Source organism: Odontesthes bonariensis, chromosome 12 (genome assembly GCF_027942865.1).
Source record: "Odontesthes bonariensis isolate fOdoBon6 chromosome 12, fOdoBon6.hap1, whole genome shotgun sequence".
In the NCBI taxonomy this organism is placed as follows: Eukaryota; Metazoa; Chordata; class Actinopteri; order Atheriniformes; family Atherinopsidae; genus Odontesthes; species Odontesthes bonariensis.
In genome coordinates, this window is record NC_134517.1 from 34,739,899 (window position 1) to 34,756,368 (window position 16,470).

General features: G+C 43.7%; 1 protein-coding gene across 1 annotated transcript in view; it reads right to left on the bottom strand.

Moving 5' to 3' along the window:
• The window catches only part of plcl1 (phospholipase C like 1), a 138,998-nt gene extending 124,125 nt beyond the window's left edge, over positions 1-14,873 (bottom strand). The window contains exon 1 of the mRNA XM_075480214.1: positions 14,066-14,873. Within this exon, the coding sequence (XP_075336329.1) occupies positions 14,066-14,239 (174 nt within the window). The 5' untranslated portion in view covers positions 14,240-14,873. The remainder of the gene's footprint in view (positions 1-14,065) is intronic.
• Positions 14,874-16,470: the final 1,597 nt, after the last annotated feature.

The window sequence follows — 16,470 nt, forward strand, 5'->3', positions numbered from 1 at the left end:
TTTTCCCTGATCCATCCACCCAGAGTTTACCACCTCGCGCCGCTGAGCCGACACACTGCGAACTGCATCCGTCTGGATGAACACTTTTCCATCTCTAAGCTCCTTTCTTTTTCAGTATTCGTCTTCATGTTCGGTGCAAAGCTTTCTGCAAACAGCTGAAAAATAACCAAGTGCTTTATCTTAATCGGTTTATCTTTTCCTTCCCCACTTTCTGCCCTTTGCGCAGAAAATACTCCGAGGAGCAGTTAGTGAAGATCAAACGAGAGAGCCAGGAAACCGGGAGAGGAGTTTAAAACGCCTTCTGATTTTGCAGATTTAAACAGTTCTCCTCTGTCCTGGCCCCCAGTTAACCTTCATGGGCCCCATTTCACTTTAAACTAGTTTGAATCTATTATTCATTCATAAATAACAGAATGTTATATTTTTAATCCAAGCCACTGTCTTCATGTTAACCTGGATTATAGCTCTTTAAAGTTAAACCACACCTTACCAATCAGAACACAGTAGCCAGATGTGTTCTATTACATTCTGGTAATGTTTCAGTCCTGGTTCTGTTGGACCTCAGCGCTGCGTTTGATACTGTAGATCACAGGATCCTGTTGCACAGGCTGGAAAACTGGGTTGGACTTTCTGGAGCGGTCCTTAACCGGTTCAGGTCCGCCTTAGAAGGCCGGAGTTATTTTGTTACAATTGGCAGCTATGAATCTGAGCGAGTGGCCATGACTTGTGGAGTCCCCCAGGGGTCAATTCTTGGACCTCTTCTGTTTAACTTGTATATGCTCCCTTTGGGTCAGATATTGCAGAACTTTAACATCAATTATCACAGTTATGCAGACGATACGCAACTTTATGTGTCTCTGTCACCATGATGACTGCAGCCCAGCAGACGTACTGCACTGGAAAAAATGCCCCTCCATAAATAAGTAAAAAAAACAGTAAATAAAAGACGTTTTTGCTTGAAATAAGCAAAAAAAATATGCCAATGGAACTAGTGAAAATCGGCTTGTCAAGATTTCTTGAAATAAGATGTGATATTTAGGACTTTTGGGTTAAAAGTGATCTTGAAATGAGCTTAAAAACCTCTTCAAATGAAAAAAAAGCTTGTTTCATGTGAAATATGACTCAAAACAAGATGTTTTCAAGACTTTTTCACTTAACAAGATATTCCAGATGTACTGTCCCTATATATTTCTGAAATGGTACTTGTTAAGCAATTGTGTCTTATATCAAGTGTAATGAGATACTCAATGAGACAAATATACTTGGTAAGATTTAGATTTTTTTCCAGTGCTGTTGCTTGTTTTTAAATTCATTTCAATTATTTTATTAGTTTCTCTTTATATTCTTTTATGTATTTTTAATGCTTCTTCTACTCCCTGCTGCAATGCTTTTATTTTATGTGAAGCACTTTGAATTGTTTTGTACATGAAATGTGCTACAAATAAACTTGATTTGATTTGATTTAAGGAGAAACTAAACTAGAGACATAATCTCCCAGGTGTCCTCAGAGTTTGACACGTCTGAAAAGTCTCACCTGTGAGGCAGCGAGGAGGCATCCCTGGCAGAACTTATCGATGTTGGAGGAGCAGCCGCTCTCCTCCGAGCTCGTCCAAAAGGTGAGCCAAGGATCAGAAAAGGCATTTCATGGTACGACGTGTCCATTCGGCCCCGAGTTCTTTGTGACTCAGACACAGTTCACACCCGTATAACGTAGTGAGATCAGTTCCGTGCACTCATGGGAAGCTTTGGTCCGTGATGAATCCTCAGAAACCGTGAACGCAGCTGAACACGCTCACACTTTCCACATGTAATGACTTTAAGTGACGCCAGCAAAGCTTTAATTGTAGCAGCTGTGCCTAAAAATTACTTAGTTTGATGCTTTTATCCTGGACTAAATTGTTGTTTTGTTCTCTTGAAATAATAAAGCTTATTTAAATTTAGATGGTACTCTTTAGAGACCAGTTTTTCCTCTTTATTTACAAAATAAATCTTTATTTTCTGATCTTAAAGGATGATGATGTAGAACTAGAGACTGATTTCAGCTTTGGGCATAACTGTTGGGACAGTTTTGGAGGATTCAAAACTGTTAACAAGTCAAGATATAAATGTGTAGCGTTGTTTTCTAATGTTTAATTATTAGAGCAGACAATGTGTAGCTATTTATATGCTGACATGAAGCTCCTGATTCCTTGAAACCATAAAAAATATACTGTTTGTTGCATGTTGCCAGATTGAGTTATTGCATGAAAAGTTTCTATTCATCTGTGACTGGTTCTGATTTGATCAAGTTAAGCACCTGCCTTTAAATCATATTTACATTCATCAACTTTAACACATGGTTTTCTTTTATCGGTCTGAATGAGCGACACAGTAAAAAATAATGTATTTTAGTTGTGTTTCCCCCCAAATCATGAGGTCAATAGGATGAACAACAACACATGACATATTATACCGAGTCATTAATTATTTAATAAAAACTGAGACAAAACACAGAAGCAGTGTGTGAGAAACTAAGTGAACCCCTGATCCAGCAGCTTCAGCAGCAACACTTTGGTATCCAGAGGAGTTCATGGTGGACTCAGTGGCTGCGAGGTGCCCAGGTCCTGTGGCTGCAGAACCAGCCCAGATCATCAGCCCTCCACCACCGTGCTTGACAGCTGGTATGAGGTGTTTGTGCTGATATGCTGTGTTTGGTTTCCTCCAAACGTGCTGCTGTGCATTATGAGCAAACATCTCCACTTTGGTCTGGTCTGTCCAAAGGACATTGTTCCAGAAGTCTTGTGGTTTGTTCAGATGCAGCTTTGCAAACCTAAGCTGTGCTGCCATGTTCTTTTTAGAGAGAAGAGGCTTTCTCCTGCAGCCCTTCCACACAAGCCATACCTGTTCAGTCTGTTTCTAACTGTGCTGTCATGACCTTTAACCTTTAACATGCTGACTGAGGCCCACAGAGTCTGAGATGTAGCTCTTGGGTTTCTGACCTTGGGGTGACCTTTAACCTTTCACATGCTAACTGAGGCCCGCAGAGTCTGAGATGTAGCTCTTGGGTTTCTGACCTTGGGGTGACCTTTAACCTTTAACATGCTAACTGAGGCCCGCAGAGTCTGAGATGTAGCTCTTGGGTTTCTGACCTTGGGGTGACCTTGCTGGGACGTCCACTCCTGGGAAGATTGACAGCTGTCCTGAATGTTTTCCACCTGTGAATAATCTTTGGCTGTGTTCGAAACCGCATACTGCATACTACATACTTCCATACTGCATACTCATCGATCAGACAGTATGCAGAGCGTTTACCCACAATGCATTTCGCTCCTGCCCGAGCTGAAATCAGCCGGCCTGAAGCTGATTTCCCTTAAGCTCTAAACTCTGTAAACTTTAGCAACATTTGAAACATTTTCAGGCGAGAAAGTAGTCGTTTAGATCCCCAACGTGTTGAAAATCTGACAAAATACCGGCTTTTTACAAGTTTTTTCCCACGAATTCGGCGCTACTAAAGCTAGCCGCAGTGAGCAACGCACTTCCGGTTATTTTCACAAAATAAAATACCCGTTGCCTTTTATCATAGGGAAAGCCATTACCATACAATTGGTGCTTTTGTTTTGAAAACAGGAAGTGAACCTACCCTCGTTGTAGCTAGCTTGAAACTGCCGTTTTGACAGGAAATGACGATCGGCGACGTCACGTTACGTTGCATCTTGGGTAGTTTGAGTATGAGTAGTAACCTCATGATGCATACCCAACATTTCGGAGAATCTAGTATGCATCCGGGAACTTCTCGCTTACTCAAACTCGCATACTAACTCAAAAAGTTAGTATGAGTAGTAGGAGAAGTATGCGGTTTGGAACACAGCCTTTCTCTCTGTAGAACGATGGACTCCAGATAGTTTGGAAACGGCCTTATAACCCTTCCCAGGTTGATGGGCAGCAGCAGCTGCTGATGTCTTTCCTCCTTGGCATCGTGTTAAAACACACCTGAATAAACTGACAGAACTTCTGCTTTTCCTGTGGAAGCAGGAAGGGTTCACTTAGTTTTTTCACACACTGCTTCAGTGATTTGCCTGAGTTTTCGCTCAATGACACAGTGTAACATGTTGGTATCATTTTCACCTCCTCTCCAAGGCTGAGAAAGGGGGCTCGTGGTGAGAAAATGTTAACAATAACAAGCGTGTGTTGCACGTTCTTTGTCTCTCCTCCTGACCGGCAGCTGCGATGAGGTCTGTTCCCCCAGAGATGAGGCACCAGCGGCCGGGTGACACCGGGAGACAGAGGGCCCTCAGAGACAGGGACACCATCACAGGGGACACGCTGTCACCACACGGCACCACGCAAACAAATCATTGTTCGCTTCTCGGCAAAGCAAAGTGAGAACAACAATGCAGAGAGAAAAAGAAGCATCAAAGTGGAGCTGAATGAAAGCCTGGGATTGGAAAACTCAAGGAGTGCAGATGGGAAAAGAGACGCAGGCAGAGCGGGATAAGGAGTCCACATGGCCCTCCGTGTGAGAAGGGCCAAAAATAAACTCATATCAAACACAAACAGGGCTCCCTCAGTGGCCTTCATATGGAATTCCATGACTGAAAGTCATGGAGACACATCTGTGCTTTATGCATTTTTAACTCGAGTTTCTCAGCTCATGACTTTCAGTCCACTTATTTAACTTTAAGACAATAAAACTGAATAATTGAAGACTTTGTCTGCACATAATTCTATTTTAATACAGTGAATTAATCATGTAAAGTCCTGATCCAGCAAATTATTGAACCATGTGGTGTAAACATGAACCTAAACCCAGAATCTGAGTCAGAAGCAGAGTTAGTTCAGTTCTGAGCAGCTTTAAAGTGAATATCTGCAGATGTTTCCATGGTAACAGCTGCAGAGATTCACTGAAACATGTTCCAACATGAACATAAACCCAGAATCTGAGGCAGAACCAGAGTTAGTTCAGTTCTGAGCAGCTTTAAAGTGAGTATCTGCTCTGAGCTCCTTTCTCCTCCAGCACAGCCTGAACCCTCTCAGACGAGCTTTCTGTCCTTTCTTTAAGGAGTCTTCAGGAATTCCAGTCTAAAACCCACAAAGAGCTTCTAGATTATTCATTTCTGGTGGCATAAAGCAGTTTAATCATTTCATTTATATTAATTGTTCCATAATTAGTCATTAGATTATATCTTATATTCTTTTTTAAGCTTTAAATTGAATCTTATTTACTTTTTCTTGATGTTGAATAACATATACCTCTTATTATTGTCTGTTTTTTTGTTCTGATTTTTTTTAAACTGAATTTCTTATATTAATTTGACTCTTTTGGTAACTGAAAGCAGTTTTAACCTAAATGTACAAAAAAGTTGAAACTATGAAGCTGTTTTTCACACATGCAGCTAAAGAAATGGGAACAAATGATGTGTCTCTGTGACAGGCTGCTGGGAACAAAGTGCCTAAAGATCCAGTTTAAAACGGCTTCTTTGCTCAGTTGTCTGTTCTGTGTGATATATAACAACATGGTGCTTAAATCGTACCGATGCTGAACGCTGTGAAACATCAAGGTTGGACGCCGCAGCGCGACAGAAACGGCGTCCTTCAGCACTCAGCTGACGCACCCGTGCGAGCTTTTGTGTGTTTTCATTCCCCGTTAATCCCACAATGCTCTCATGTGCCGTCTGCTCTGTTCTTCTGTAACGCTGTAAGCTAACTGCAGATGGTTTCCAGGGTGGAAATTAATATAACAGCCTGAACCCGAACGCGTTTAACTCGACCGAGATTAAAGTCTCTCTGTAACTCGCTCTTTAAATGTGATGAAGCGGCGCCTGGCAGCGGCTCCGGCTCCAACAGACTGAATTACAACACACGAGCAAGTGAAAACAAGCTGGAATGACGAGGGAGGAACCAGCAAACAGCTCACAGATTTCACAACTTTATCGCCCAGTTATCCTGCAGTTTACACCCAGAGTTCCACTCTTCTTCGTCCCCTAAAGTAAGAAACACAGGGCTATTTTCCTGTTGCCAAACTAGACGAAGAGGAAGTTATTTCTGGCATCAAGGGTCAAGAGATGACTCGCTTGCTGGAGTATGTTCAAGGCTTAATGGACACGTATCTCTCCATGCAGAACCACAGAGAAAAATGACTCTGGTGCACAGATAACAGGCTGAAAAACAGCAACACCGAGTTCCTCTTCGGTTCTCCTGATGCATACACGTTTCCATGCCGACAAACCAAAAGCTCAACAGGCTGAAAGTCTGTTGAGCTCCACGTTCACCCTAATAAAGCTCACAGGTTGAGAACCAGAGGAATTCATGTGAAAAGATGACCAAAAACATCTGGATTCCTTCCACTCGATCAAACCGCGCCGCTTTAAAGGGATAGTTCGCTTCTTTTGACATGAAGCTGTGTAACATCCCATATCAGCAACATCATTTATGAACATCTGCTTACCCCCTGCTGCGTCCTGTGAGCAGAGTTCCAGCCTCGTTTTGGTGTTGATGAAGGTAGTCCGGCTAGTTGGCTGGGGTTTAAAAAATAAAGCGCTTTGCTTCTCAGAACAATATGCGTTCAACAGAGTAATACATTTGCATCACAAAATGGTTCTCCAGGAAAAAGTCAGACCTCACAATCTCTTGGCCCTATTTTCTCTCCCTTCGTATCACTGCCTGCTGCCGACAGCCGCGCCTGTTACGGTGTTTGCTGCTCGCTCTGCACAGCAGGCTACTCATACTAACTTTAACTTTTTTTAAGTTCCCGGATGCATACTAGATTCTCCGAAATGTTGGGTATGCATCATGAGGTTACTACTCATACTCAAACTACCCAAGATGCAACGTAACGTGACGTCGCCGATCGTCATTTCCTGTCAAAACGGCAGTTTCAAGCTAGCTACAACGAGGGTAGGTTCACTTCCTGTTTTCAAAACAAAAGCACCAATTGTATGGTAATGGCTTTCCCTATGATAAAAGGCAACGGGTATTTTATTTTGTGAAAATAACAGGAAGTGCGTTGCTCACTGCGGCTAGCTTTAGTAGCGCCGAATTCGTGGGAACAAAATTGTAAATAGCCGGTATTTTGTCAGGTTTTCAACACGTTGGGGATCTAAACGACTACTTTCTCACCTGAAAATGTTTCAAATGTTGCTAAAGTTTACAGAGTTTAGAGCTTAAGAGAAATCAGCTTCAGGCCGGCTGATTTCGGCTCGGGCAGGAACGAAATGCATTGTGGGTAAACGTTCTGCATACTGTCTGATCGATGAGTATGCAGTATGGAAGTATGCAGTAGGCGGTTTCGAACACAGCCCATGACTTCAGTGGCAGTTTCAAGCCTGCAACCACGTTTTGAGAAGTTGTTTAGTGCAAAACAGGCTCATTGCTGCCACTAATGCAGGAATACATTTGAGTTGTTTTTGTTTTTTGCACAGATTGCAAATGAAACCCTTTTATTTTCTCTTTTTGAACTTTGTGTTATTAGATGTTACTTGGTGTTAGTTCAATAAAGTTGAAATGTAATTTGTCAATATTTTTGTTGGGGCGACAGGGGGGGCAGGTGGGGCAGGGGGGGCAGGTGGGGCAGGGGGGGGGGGCAGGGGGGGCTTGGAAATCCCCACATGTTCAAAGTGGGGAATGACCAAAAGAAGTTTGAGAACCACTGATTTAACTGAAGTTTCATGAAAGAGCCGGAACAGAACCTGATGGATTCAAACAGCCGGAAGCTACTTAAAGCAGAGCTGAAAGAGGGAATAACCGTCTCAGCCGTCAGCTCCAGCCGAGCTCTTGAGCTGAAGATGCAATCAGTGCAACAGTTGAGCGTCTGCAGAGCGAAGTGAGCGCTTTAATTACCCGCGTGCGCGCCGTCATGTCACGCGTGGGCGTCGCAGACACATGTGGAAGCGTGTTGTTGCAGTAATGTGAGTCCTGCAGGCGGCAGCCTCGCCCTCTGACTTCACTTTAACCCCTGAAGTCCAGAGCAGGTACCCGTGCAGCTGCAGCACAAACAGAAAGCTGCACACTGGGATCAGCTTTGTCACAACTGTGGGAACTAAAGTACGTCTGCATGCTACGAATGTTAATCTCCAAAGTAATTTGCATTTAGAGCCTGAAGTTTCTGTCATGCTGTATTTATGTTTTTAAACGCACCGTAGCAACAGTCATGTGGAGAAGAAAGTACACCCTCTTTCACTTCTACACTTCAGAATGTCGATGTTTAAACAACATCTGCCGCTGGTCAGGAGTTAAAATCCAATAAAAACAACCTCAGATCAACACCGAGTCATTATTTATGGGACAAAAGTGATCAGCAGCAGCTGGCAGGAAGGGTTCACTTACTTTCTCACTGCTGCTACCAGCTGCTGGATCAGGGGTTCACTTAGTTTCTCACTCACTGCTGCTACCAGCTGCTGGATCAGGGGTTCACTTAGTTTCTCACTCACTGCTGCTACCAGCTGCTGGATCAGGGGTTCACTTAGTTTCTCACTCACTGCTGCTACCAGCTGCTGGATCAGGGGTTCACTTAGTTTCTCACTCACTGCTGCTACCAGCTGCTGGATCAGGGGTTCACTTAGTTTCTCACTACTGCTACCGGCTGCTGGATCAGGGGTTCACTTAGTTTCTCACTCACTGCTGCTACCGGCTGCTGGATCAGGGGTTCACTTAGTTTCTCACACGCTGCTGCTACCAGCTGCTGGATCAGGGGTTCACTTAGTTTCTCACTCACTGCTGCTACCAGCTGCTGGATCAGGGGTTCACTTAGTTTCTCACTCACTGCTGCTACAAGCTGCTGGATCAGGGGTTCACTTAGTTTCTCACTGCTGCTACCAGCTGCTGGATCAGGGGTTCACTTAGTTTCTCACACACTGCTGCTACAAGCTGCTGGATCAGGGGTTCACTTAGTTTCTGACTCACTGCTGCTACCAGCTGCTGGATCAGGGGTTCACTTAGTTTCTCACTCACTGCTGCTACCAGCTGCTGGATCAGGGGTTCACTTAGTTTCTGACTCACTGCTGCTACCAGCTGCTGGATCAGGGGTTCACTTAGTTTCTCACTCACTGCTGCCACCAGCTGCTGGATCAGGGGTTCACTTAGTTTCTCACTCACTGCTGCTACCAGCTGCTGGATCAGGGGTTCACTTAGTTTCTCACTCACTGCTGCTACCAGCTGCTGGATCAGGGGTTCACTTAGTTTCTCACTCACTGCTGCTACCAGCTGCTGGATCAGGGGTTCACTTAGTTTCTGACTCACTGCTGCTACCAGCTGCTGGATCAGGGGTTCACTTAGTTTCTCACTGCTGCTACCAGCTGCTGGATCAGGGGTTCACTTAGTTTCTGACTCACTGCTGCTACCAGCTGCTGGATCAGGGGTTCACTTAGTTTCTCACTGCTGCTACCAGCTGCTGGATCAGGGGTTCACTTAGTTTCTCACTCACTGCTGCTACCAGCTGCTGGATCAGGGGTTCACTTAGTTTCTCACACACTGCTGCTACCAGCTGCTGGATCAGGGGTTCACTTAGTTTCTCACTCACTGCTGCTACCAGCTGCTGGATCAGGGGTTCACTTAGTTTCTCACTCACTGCTGCTACCAGCTGCTGGATCAGGGGTTCACTTAGTTTCTCACACACTGCTGCTACCAGCTGCTGGATCAGGGGTTCACTTAGTTTCTCACTCACTGCTGCTACCAGCTGCTGGATCAGGGGTTCACTTAGTTTCTCACTAACTGCTGCTACCAGCTGTTGGATCAGGGGTTCACTTAGTTTCTCACTAACTGCTGCTACCAGCTGCTGGATCAGGGGTTCACTTAGTTTCTCACTGCTGCTGCTACCAGCTGCTGGATCAGGGGTTCACTTAGTTTCTCACTCACTGCTGCTACCAGCTGCTGGATCAGGGGTTCACTTAGTTTCTCACTCACTGCTGCTACCAGCTGCTGGATTAGGGGTTCACTTAGTTTCTCACTCACTGCTGCTACCAGCTGCTGGATCAGGGGTTCACTTAGTTTCTCACTCACTGCTGCTACCAGCTGCTGGATCAGGGGTTCACTTAGTTTCTCACACACTGCTGCTACCAGCTGCTGGATCAGGGGTTCACTTAGTTTCTCACTCACTGTTTCTGTGTTTTATCTCAGTTTTTATGAAATAAATAAGGACTCGGTGTAACATATCATGTGTTTTTATGTCATTTTAAGAGCTGGTGAGGACCAGATTATCTTTTTTTTTATCATGTTCTGATCCATAAAACCTTAAAATCTAAAAACTTTCTCATAAATAAACAGTCCCAGTTCACACTTCACATCCCGGCCATCTGCTCTGTGGAGTCTCTCTGCCGTCCATTTGTGTCCCTTTGCGGTTATTCAACTCATCTTTGCCTCTGATTAACTTTTCAGAACCATAAATGTTAGCAGTCACTTCAGACTCAGGCCGACATGAGACCCTGGCTCGGGGTCCCGTCACTAATTAGACCCCTGGTGGGGAGACCTTTCCAAATAAAAAAAATTTAAAAATGAATTTCTAATATAGTTCAGCCTTCAAAGATAACTCAGAGCAGATTACAGCTATTTGAGCCTTTATTTTATCTACTTTATCTATTTATAGACCTTCTTCTTCCATTTTAAAAGCTCAGACTAGTTCCAGATCTGATAATTATTAGAATTTCTCTGCATGATTTAATCTTTTAATAGTAAACGTACTCACGTTACCCATCAAACATCCACTTAAAGTAACATTTTCCTTCAAAAAGAGTGAAAAAAATAGCATTTTATTTTGAATTAAGCTCCATTCTAACGTAGATCTGAGGGCAATAGTCAGATTTTTCCCCATTAATTGAGTCGTTTAATCTATTAACCAACAACTATTCAAAAGTTACTCAGAATATTTAAACTATATCAGCTCAACTTCACGATTTTGGCGTTTTTTAGCTGAAAAACACGATTTATTTGACTAATTATCGCTGCAGCTACGCAGGAACAGTTTCCAGATCTGATAATTATTAGAATTTATCTGCATGATTCAATCTTTTTAATAGTAAACATACTCATGTTACCCGTCAAATTAAACCATAAGGTCACCTGGGATCCTGCATCTCTACTTAAAGTACATTTTCCTACAAAAAGAGTGAAAAAAATAGCATTTTATTTTGAATTAAGCTCCATTCTAACGTAAATCTGAGGGGAATAATCAGATTTTTCTACATTAATTGAGTCATTTAATCCATTAACCAACAACTATTCAAAAGTTACTCAGAATATTTAAACTATATCAGCTCAACTTCACGATTTGAAGCTGGAATCAGGGAAAGTTTTTGTCGTTTTTTAGCTGAAAAACATGATTTATTTGACTAATTATCGCTGCAGCTACGCAGGAACAGTTTCCAGATCTGATAATTATTAGAATTTATCAGCATGATTTAATATTTTAATAGTAAACGTACTCACGTTACCGTCAAACAGCTACTTAAAGTAACATTTTCCTTCAAAAAGAGTAAAAAAAAATAGCATTTTATTTTGAATGAAGCTCCATGCTAACGTAAATCTGAGGGGAATAATCAGATTTTTCCACATTAATTGAGTCATTTAATCTATTAACCAACAACTATTCAAAAGTTACTCAGAATTCAGCCCAACTTTACGATTTGAAGCTGGAATCAGGGAAAGTTTTTGTCGTTTTTTGCTGAAAAACACGATTTACTTGACTATTTATCACAGTTTCCAGGAATTAGACGGCGACGCTCAGTCCTTGAACATTGATATTCTGACGTGTAGGACTGACCTCCCTTCCTCATCCTTCCATCTGCTTCCTCCCCAGCACTCAAAGGACTCTGTGTTCAGCTGGCTCCCTCCAGATGGGGCCCCGGCTATCGGGTCGGAACAGAGATGTACAGTAACGAAGTAGAACTACATCACTACTCTACTTAAGTACTGAAATGCTGTATCTGTACTCTACTGGAGTATTATTTGTTTCTCCTGCTGCCTGCCTGCTTTGTTTGAACCAAAGATGGAAGAACCAGAAACACCTTCAACTTCGAGTGATCGTGGTGGCGGTGAGGAAGAAGAAGAAGACCACCCCTGCCCTTACTATCAGCACGCCGAGGTTCTGGACTCGGTCTTTAGTTTCTAGAGACTCGAGGTGTTTACTGACAGCAAAGCTCTTCTCTTTGTTGCCAAACACAATGACCTCAGTTTGTTTTTTTCTACAGATCGACCCTGAAAGCGTCTGAGCTGCACTCTAACCACGAGGCAAAGCATGCTGGGAGCAACATATCCACCCTGGATACACTCTCAGAAACAGGGCTACAGTACGAGTCCTTTTCTGTCCCCTGAGGTACAATCTATACCGATGTACCCCCTAGGGTTCATTATTGGACCTAAAGATGCATATATGTACCTTTTAGAGGGTCCAAAAGGTACATGTATGTACTTTAGTGGTAAAAGGTACATATATGTACTCAAGTGGTAAAATGTACATGTATGTACTTTAGTGGTAAAAGGTACATATATGTACCTTTTAGAGGGTCCAAAAGGTACATGTATGTACTCAAGTGGTAAAAGGTACATATATGTACTCAAGTGGTAAAAGGTACATGTATGTACTCGAGTGGTAAAAGGTACATATATGTACTCAAGTGGTAAAAGATGTATATATGTACTCAAGTGGTAAAAGGTGTATATATGTACTCAAGTGGTAAAAGGTACATGTATGTACTCAAGTGGTAAAAGGTACATGTATGTACTCAAGTGGTAAAAGGTACATATATGTACTCAAGTGGTAAAAGGTGTATATATGTACTCAAGTGGTAAAAGGTACATGTATGTACTCAAGTGGTAAAAGGTACATGTATGTACTCAAGTGGTAAAAGGTACATATATGTACTCAAGTGGTAAAATGTACATGTATGTACTCAAGTGGTAAAAGGTACATATATGTACTCAAGTGGTAAAAGGTACATATATGTACTCAAGTGGTAAAAGGTACATATATGTACTCAAGTGGTAAAATGTACATGTATGTACTCAAGTGGTAAAAGGTACATATATGTACTCAAGTGGTAAAAGGTGTATATATGTACTCAAGTGGTAAAAGGTACATATATGTACTCAAGTGGTAAAAGGTACATATATGTACTCAAGTGGTAAAAGGTACATGTATGTACCTTCTTGAGGGTCCAAAAGGTACATATATGTACTCAAGTGGTAAAAGGTACATATATATGTACTCAAGTGGTAAAAGGTACATATATATGTACTCAAGTGGTAAAAGGTACATGTATGTACCTTTTTTTCTACATGCTGGGGTACAATAGACAGTCTGTGTTAGGCTACTTCAGTGCAAGGGTACAAAACTAAACCTTCTGAGGGTACTGCCCCAGGGACAAGCCATCGTACCCCTAAAGGTACATTCTGTACTTTATTTTCTTAGAGTGTACCCTGCGTCTCCTTTGGAAGAATCAGAGCCAGAGTTCTGGACATCAGCCGCCCCAAACACAACTTTTTTTAACTCGAGTGGATTCTCACTTCAGTGGCGGAACTACTTTATCAACTCCTGCAGCAGGTGGTGACTCGCCCCGAGGTGGAGGGATTTCTACTGAGCTGACATGTTAGCCATGAGAGGGAATGATCCCCCTAAACACGATCCTCTGAGTGACCTGCAACCTGAGCACAGGTGAGGCCCGGGGGGGGGGGGGGGGGCGTGACGTCACCGTGACGTCACGCGAACAGCAGGGTCAAAGCGTTCACAGTTCAAAAGGTGAGATGAAACTCCTCTAAAAGAGAACAGATTATTTCCCTGGTTACCTCCCAGGTTTGGCCTCCACCCGTCTGAGAGTGCGCTCAGACTGCTTTGACACGCACTCTGAGGACGGAGCCTGAGATCGAGGAATTTGACATTACGCACACGTGACGCGCTTAAAAAATGATAAAGAGTATAATCAGCAGATGTGTGACACCGATATGAAGCCCGCCGGGCCTCGGAGGAGGCAGGAGGGGCTGCAGACCTTGACCTCACGGGCGTCTTATTCTTATTTTTATTCTCCAGAGGCAGAAAGCTGAATGGATCCAGGGAACTTGGAGGGTTGAGCTTTAACTCCGCAGCCAGGTTTGGGAATCTTACCTTGATGATGCTGCTCCGGCGCGGTGCCGCCTTCACCGACTCCAGCAGGATGGTGTCGGAGTCCTGGCCGCCGCCGCCGGGGAGGATGACGCCGCTGCGCCGGCCGCGGGGCGCTCTCGGCGGGATGAAGTCCGGCGCTCCGTCTCCGTCTCCACATCCATCACGCTCAGACATGCCGACGAGGAAGAGGTTTGGCTCAGTTCGAAACAACAGGGGAGGGAAAATCAATCAACCCGAATAAAGTTTGTCTGGGTCGGATGCCATTTACAGGAGGAACGGTTCAGCAGCGGCTCCGTCGGAAGGAACTCGTCACCCCAAATTTCCTTAATTATTAACACGCTGTCATCGCCTCTGAGCAGCGGGACGCGTCGGCTTCAGGCTGGGAGTGTGCGCTCTGCACGGTCCATCCGCGCGCCGCTAAACCCGCTCAAATCAAAGCATCACGAGCAGGTTGAGACTTGGATGGAAAGCGGAGCGCTGCGCTCCCCGGAGACGTGCAACAAGTCTTCTGTGTCTCCGGTCCGGGAGGCGGCCGGGACACCCAGACGCGCGTAAAGCCTCTGCGCGCGATAACAGGCGATGGGAGCGAGCGGGGTGCGCGGAGAAAGACAATGTTTGAAACAATCCGGCGCCGCCTGCCAGGCTACCCTCCGCAGCCGCGCTCCTCTCAGCGCGTCGGTGCCAAAGTGCAGCCGGGAGATCCGCGCGTGTGTCCCCGCGCAGCGCGTCGCTCGGACTGAACGTCTGGTCTGCACCAGCAGCAACAACAGCCGACTTTGGACGCGGAGAAAAAAAGAAAAAACCCAACTGACAGTAACACCGCCTCCCGCGCGCCACTCCTCCGGTCTTAATCCGCTCCATCCAGCTCCTCCCACAGCCGCGACTGATGCGCGCAGCGGCCAATGCGCGCCGCCGCCGCGGGATGTGGAGCCTCTCATAGGCCGGCCTCCCCGGTGGGTTTTTCATTGAAAAAGGTTGCAGAAACATAGGTGGGACAATACAATGATTCACTGGGATTATTCCTGCCGCTGTGGTGGTTTAAATCCTTTCAGTTCAACTTATTTAAATCAATTAAAGCTCTCAGGAGATGAGATAAAACAATGTTCCCCCGTCTGTTAGTGGGGAACTCACATAACCAGTTAAAAGTTGACATTTAGCTTCTGTTGGAACTAGGGCCGGGCAACGATTAAAATGATTAATCTAATTAATCACATGATTTCCCTGATTAATCACGATTAATCACATTTGTTCGCAGAATCCAAAAATGAATCCAAAAGTAGTGTATAGCTTTTAGCATTTAGCTTTATTTTAAAGGTGCTGCCATATGAATGAAAGTGCCATAACATTTGTTGTGCAAACACACTTTTAACATCAGCATCTTTCTGTAGTTTTTATGTAGAAGCCTCGCTCCACTGTCTGTTTCCTTGAATGACTTGCTGCTACACTGTAAAAAGGCCAACTTTTATTTTTTGGCCTAAATAACTATTTAAAGTAGTAACAACGTTAAAATATGGGTTATTAACATTCAACACAAAAACTTCAGTCAGTCCAGCAAATCAAGCAATTTGTTGGTGTCAATACAGTTAAGTAAGTTAGTACTACTTGTATCTTTGAATAGCGATTCAGAACAAGCAGTAAAAGTTCAGATAACTCTTGTTTCTTTGTTGGAAATTGCGGGAAAGCCAACTTTTGGAGTTGAGGCTCGTCACTCGCAGTCTGCTACTCTCCTGTCTGGCTGTGTCCCACAAGAGCTTGAGTTCACTCCATTTAGGTAAGTTTGAACTTAATTTACATGTAAGTTAAAATAATGTCTGACTTTTTAAATGGTTATATTGTGTTAGAAATCTATAAATAAGATAAGAAGCATTATCATTGACAACAGTAAACGTTAAACATGAATAACTTAAATCGTGAACTTTGGCAGCTAGCTGATGCTAGCGACTAGCTAGTAACGCTAAAATAGTGTCAGAATTTATATTCAGGGTTATATTGTGTGACAAATCAATGGATACGATTAGCTTTAGCAACAGTAAGCATTAAATACTTGTACAAATAGTTGAATTAGCGAACGCTAGCAGCTAGTTGATGCTAGTGCCTAGCTTGTGCTAGTGATGCTTGAAGACTCGCTGGAGGAGGAAAGACTGGCTCTGGTTGAGGAATATATGAAGAGGAATAAGAATGTTGAACTCCTAAAGCAAAAGATGGCGCTAACTTTCTCTCTGAGGCGCATGGAGATTATTGAGCTAGAGCCTATGGTGTCAGAGGTTCAGGGCCGGTGGCCTGCTCTGTTTTGTGAGGGAGAGGTAAGAAGCTGAGCAAAGAATATATCATAAATTGTTTCTTTTCAAAATAGAGTTGCTTCTGTATATAAAATGCATATTTTTTATTAGGATGGTGTTGGAATT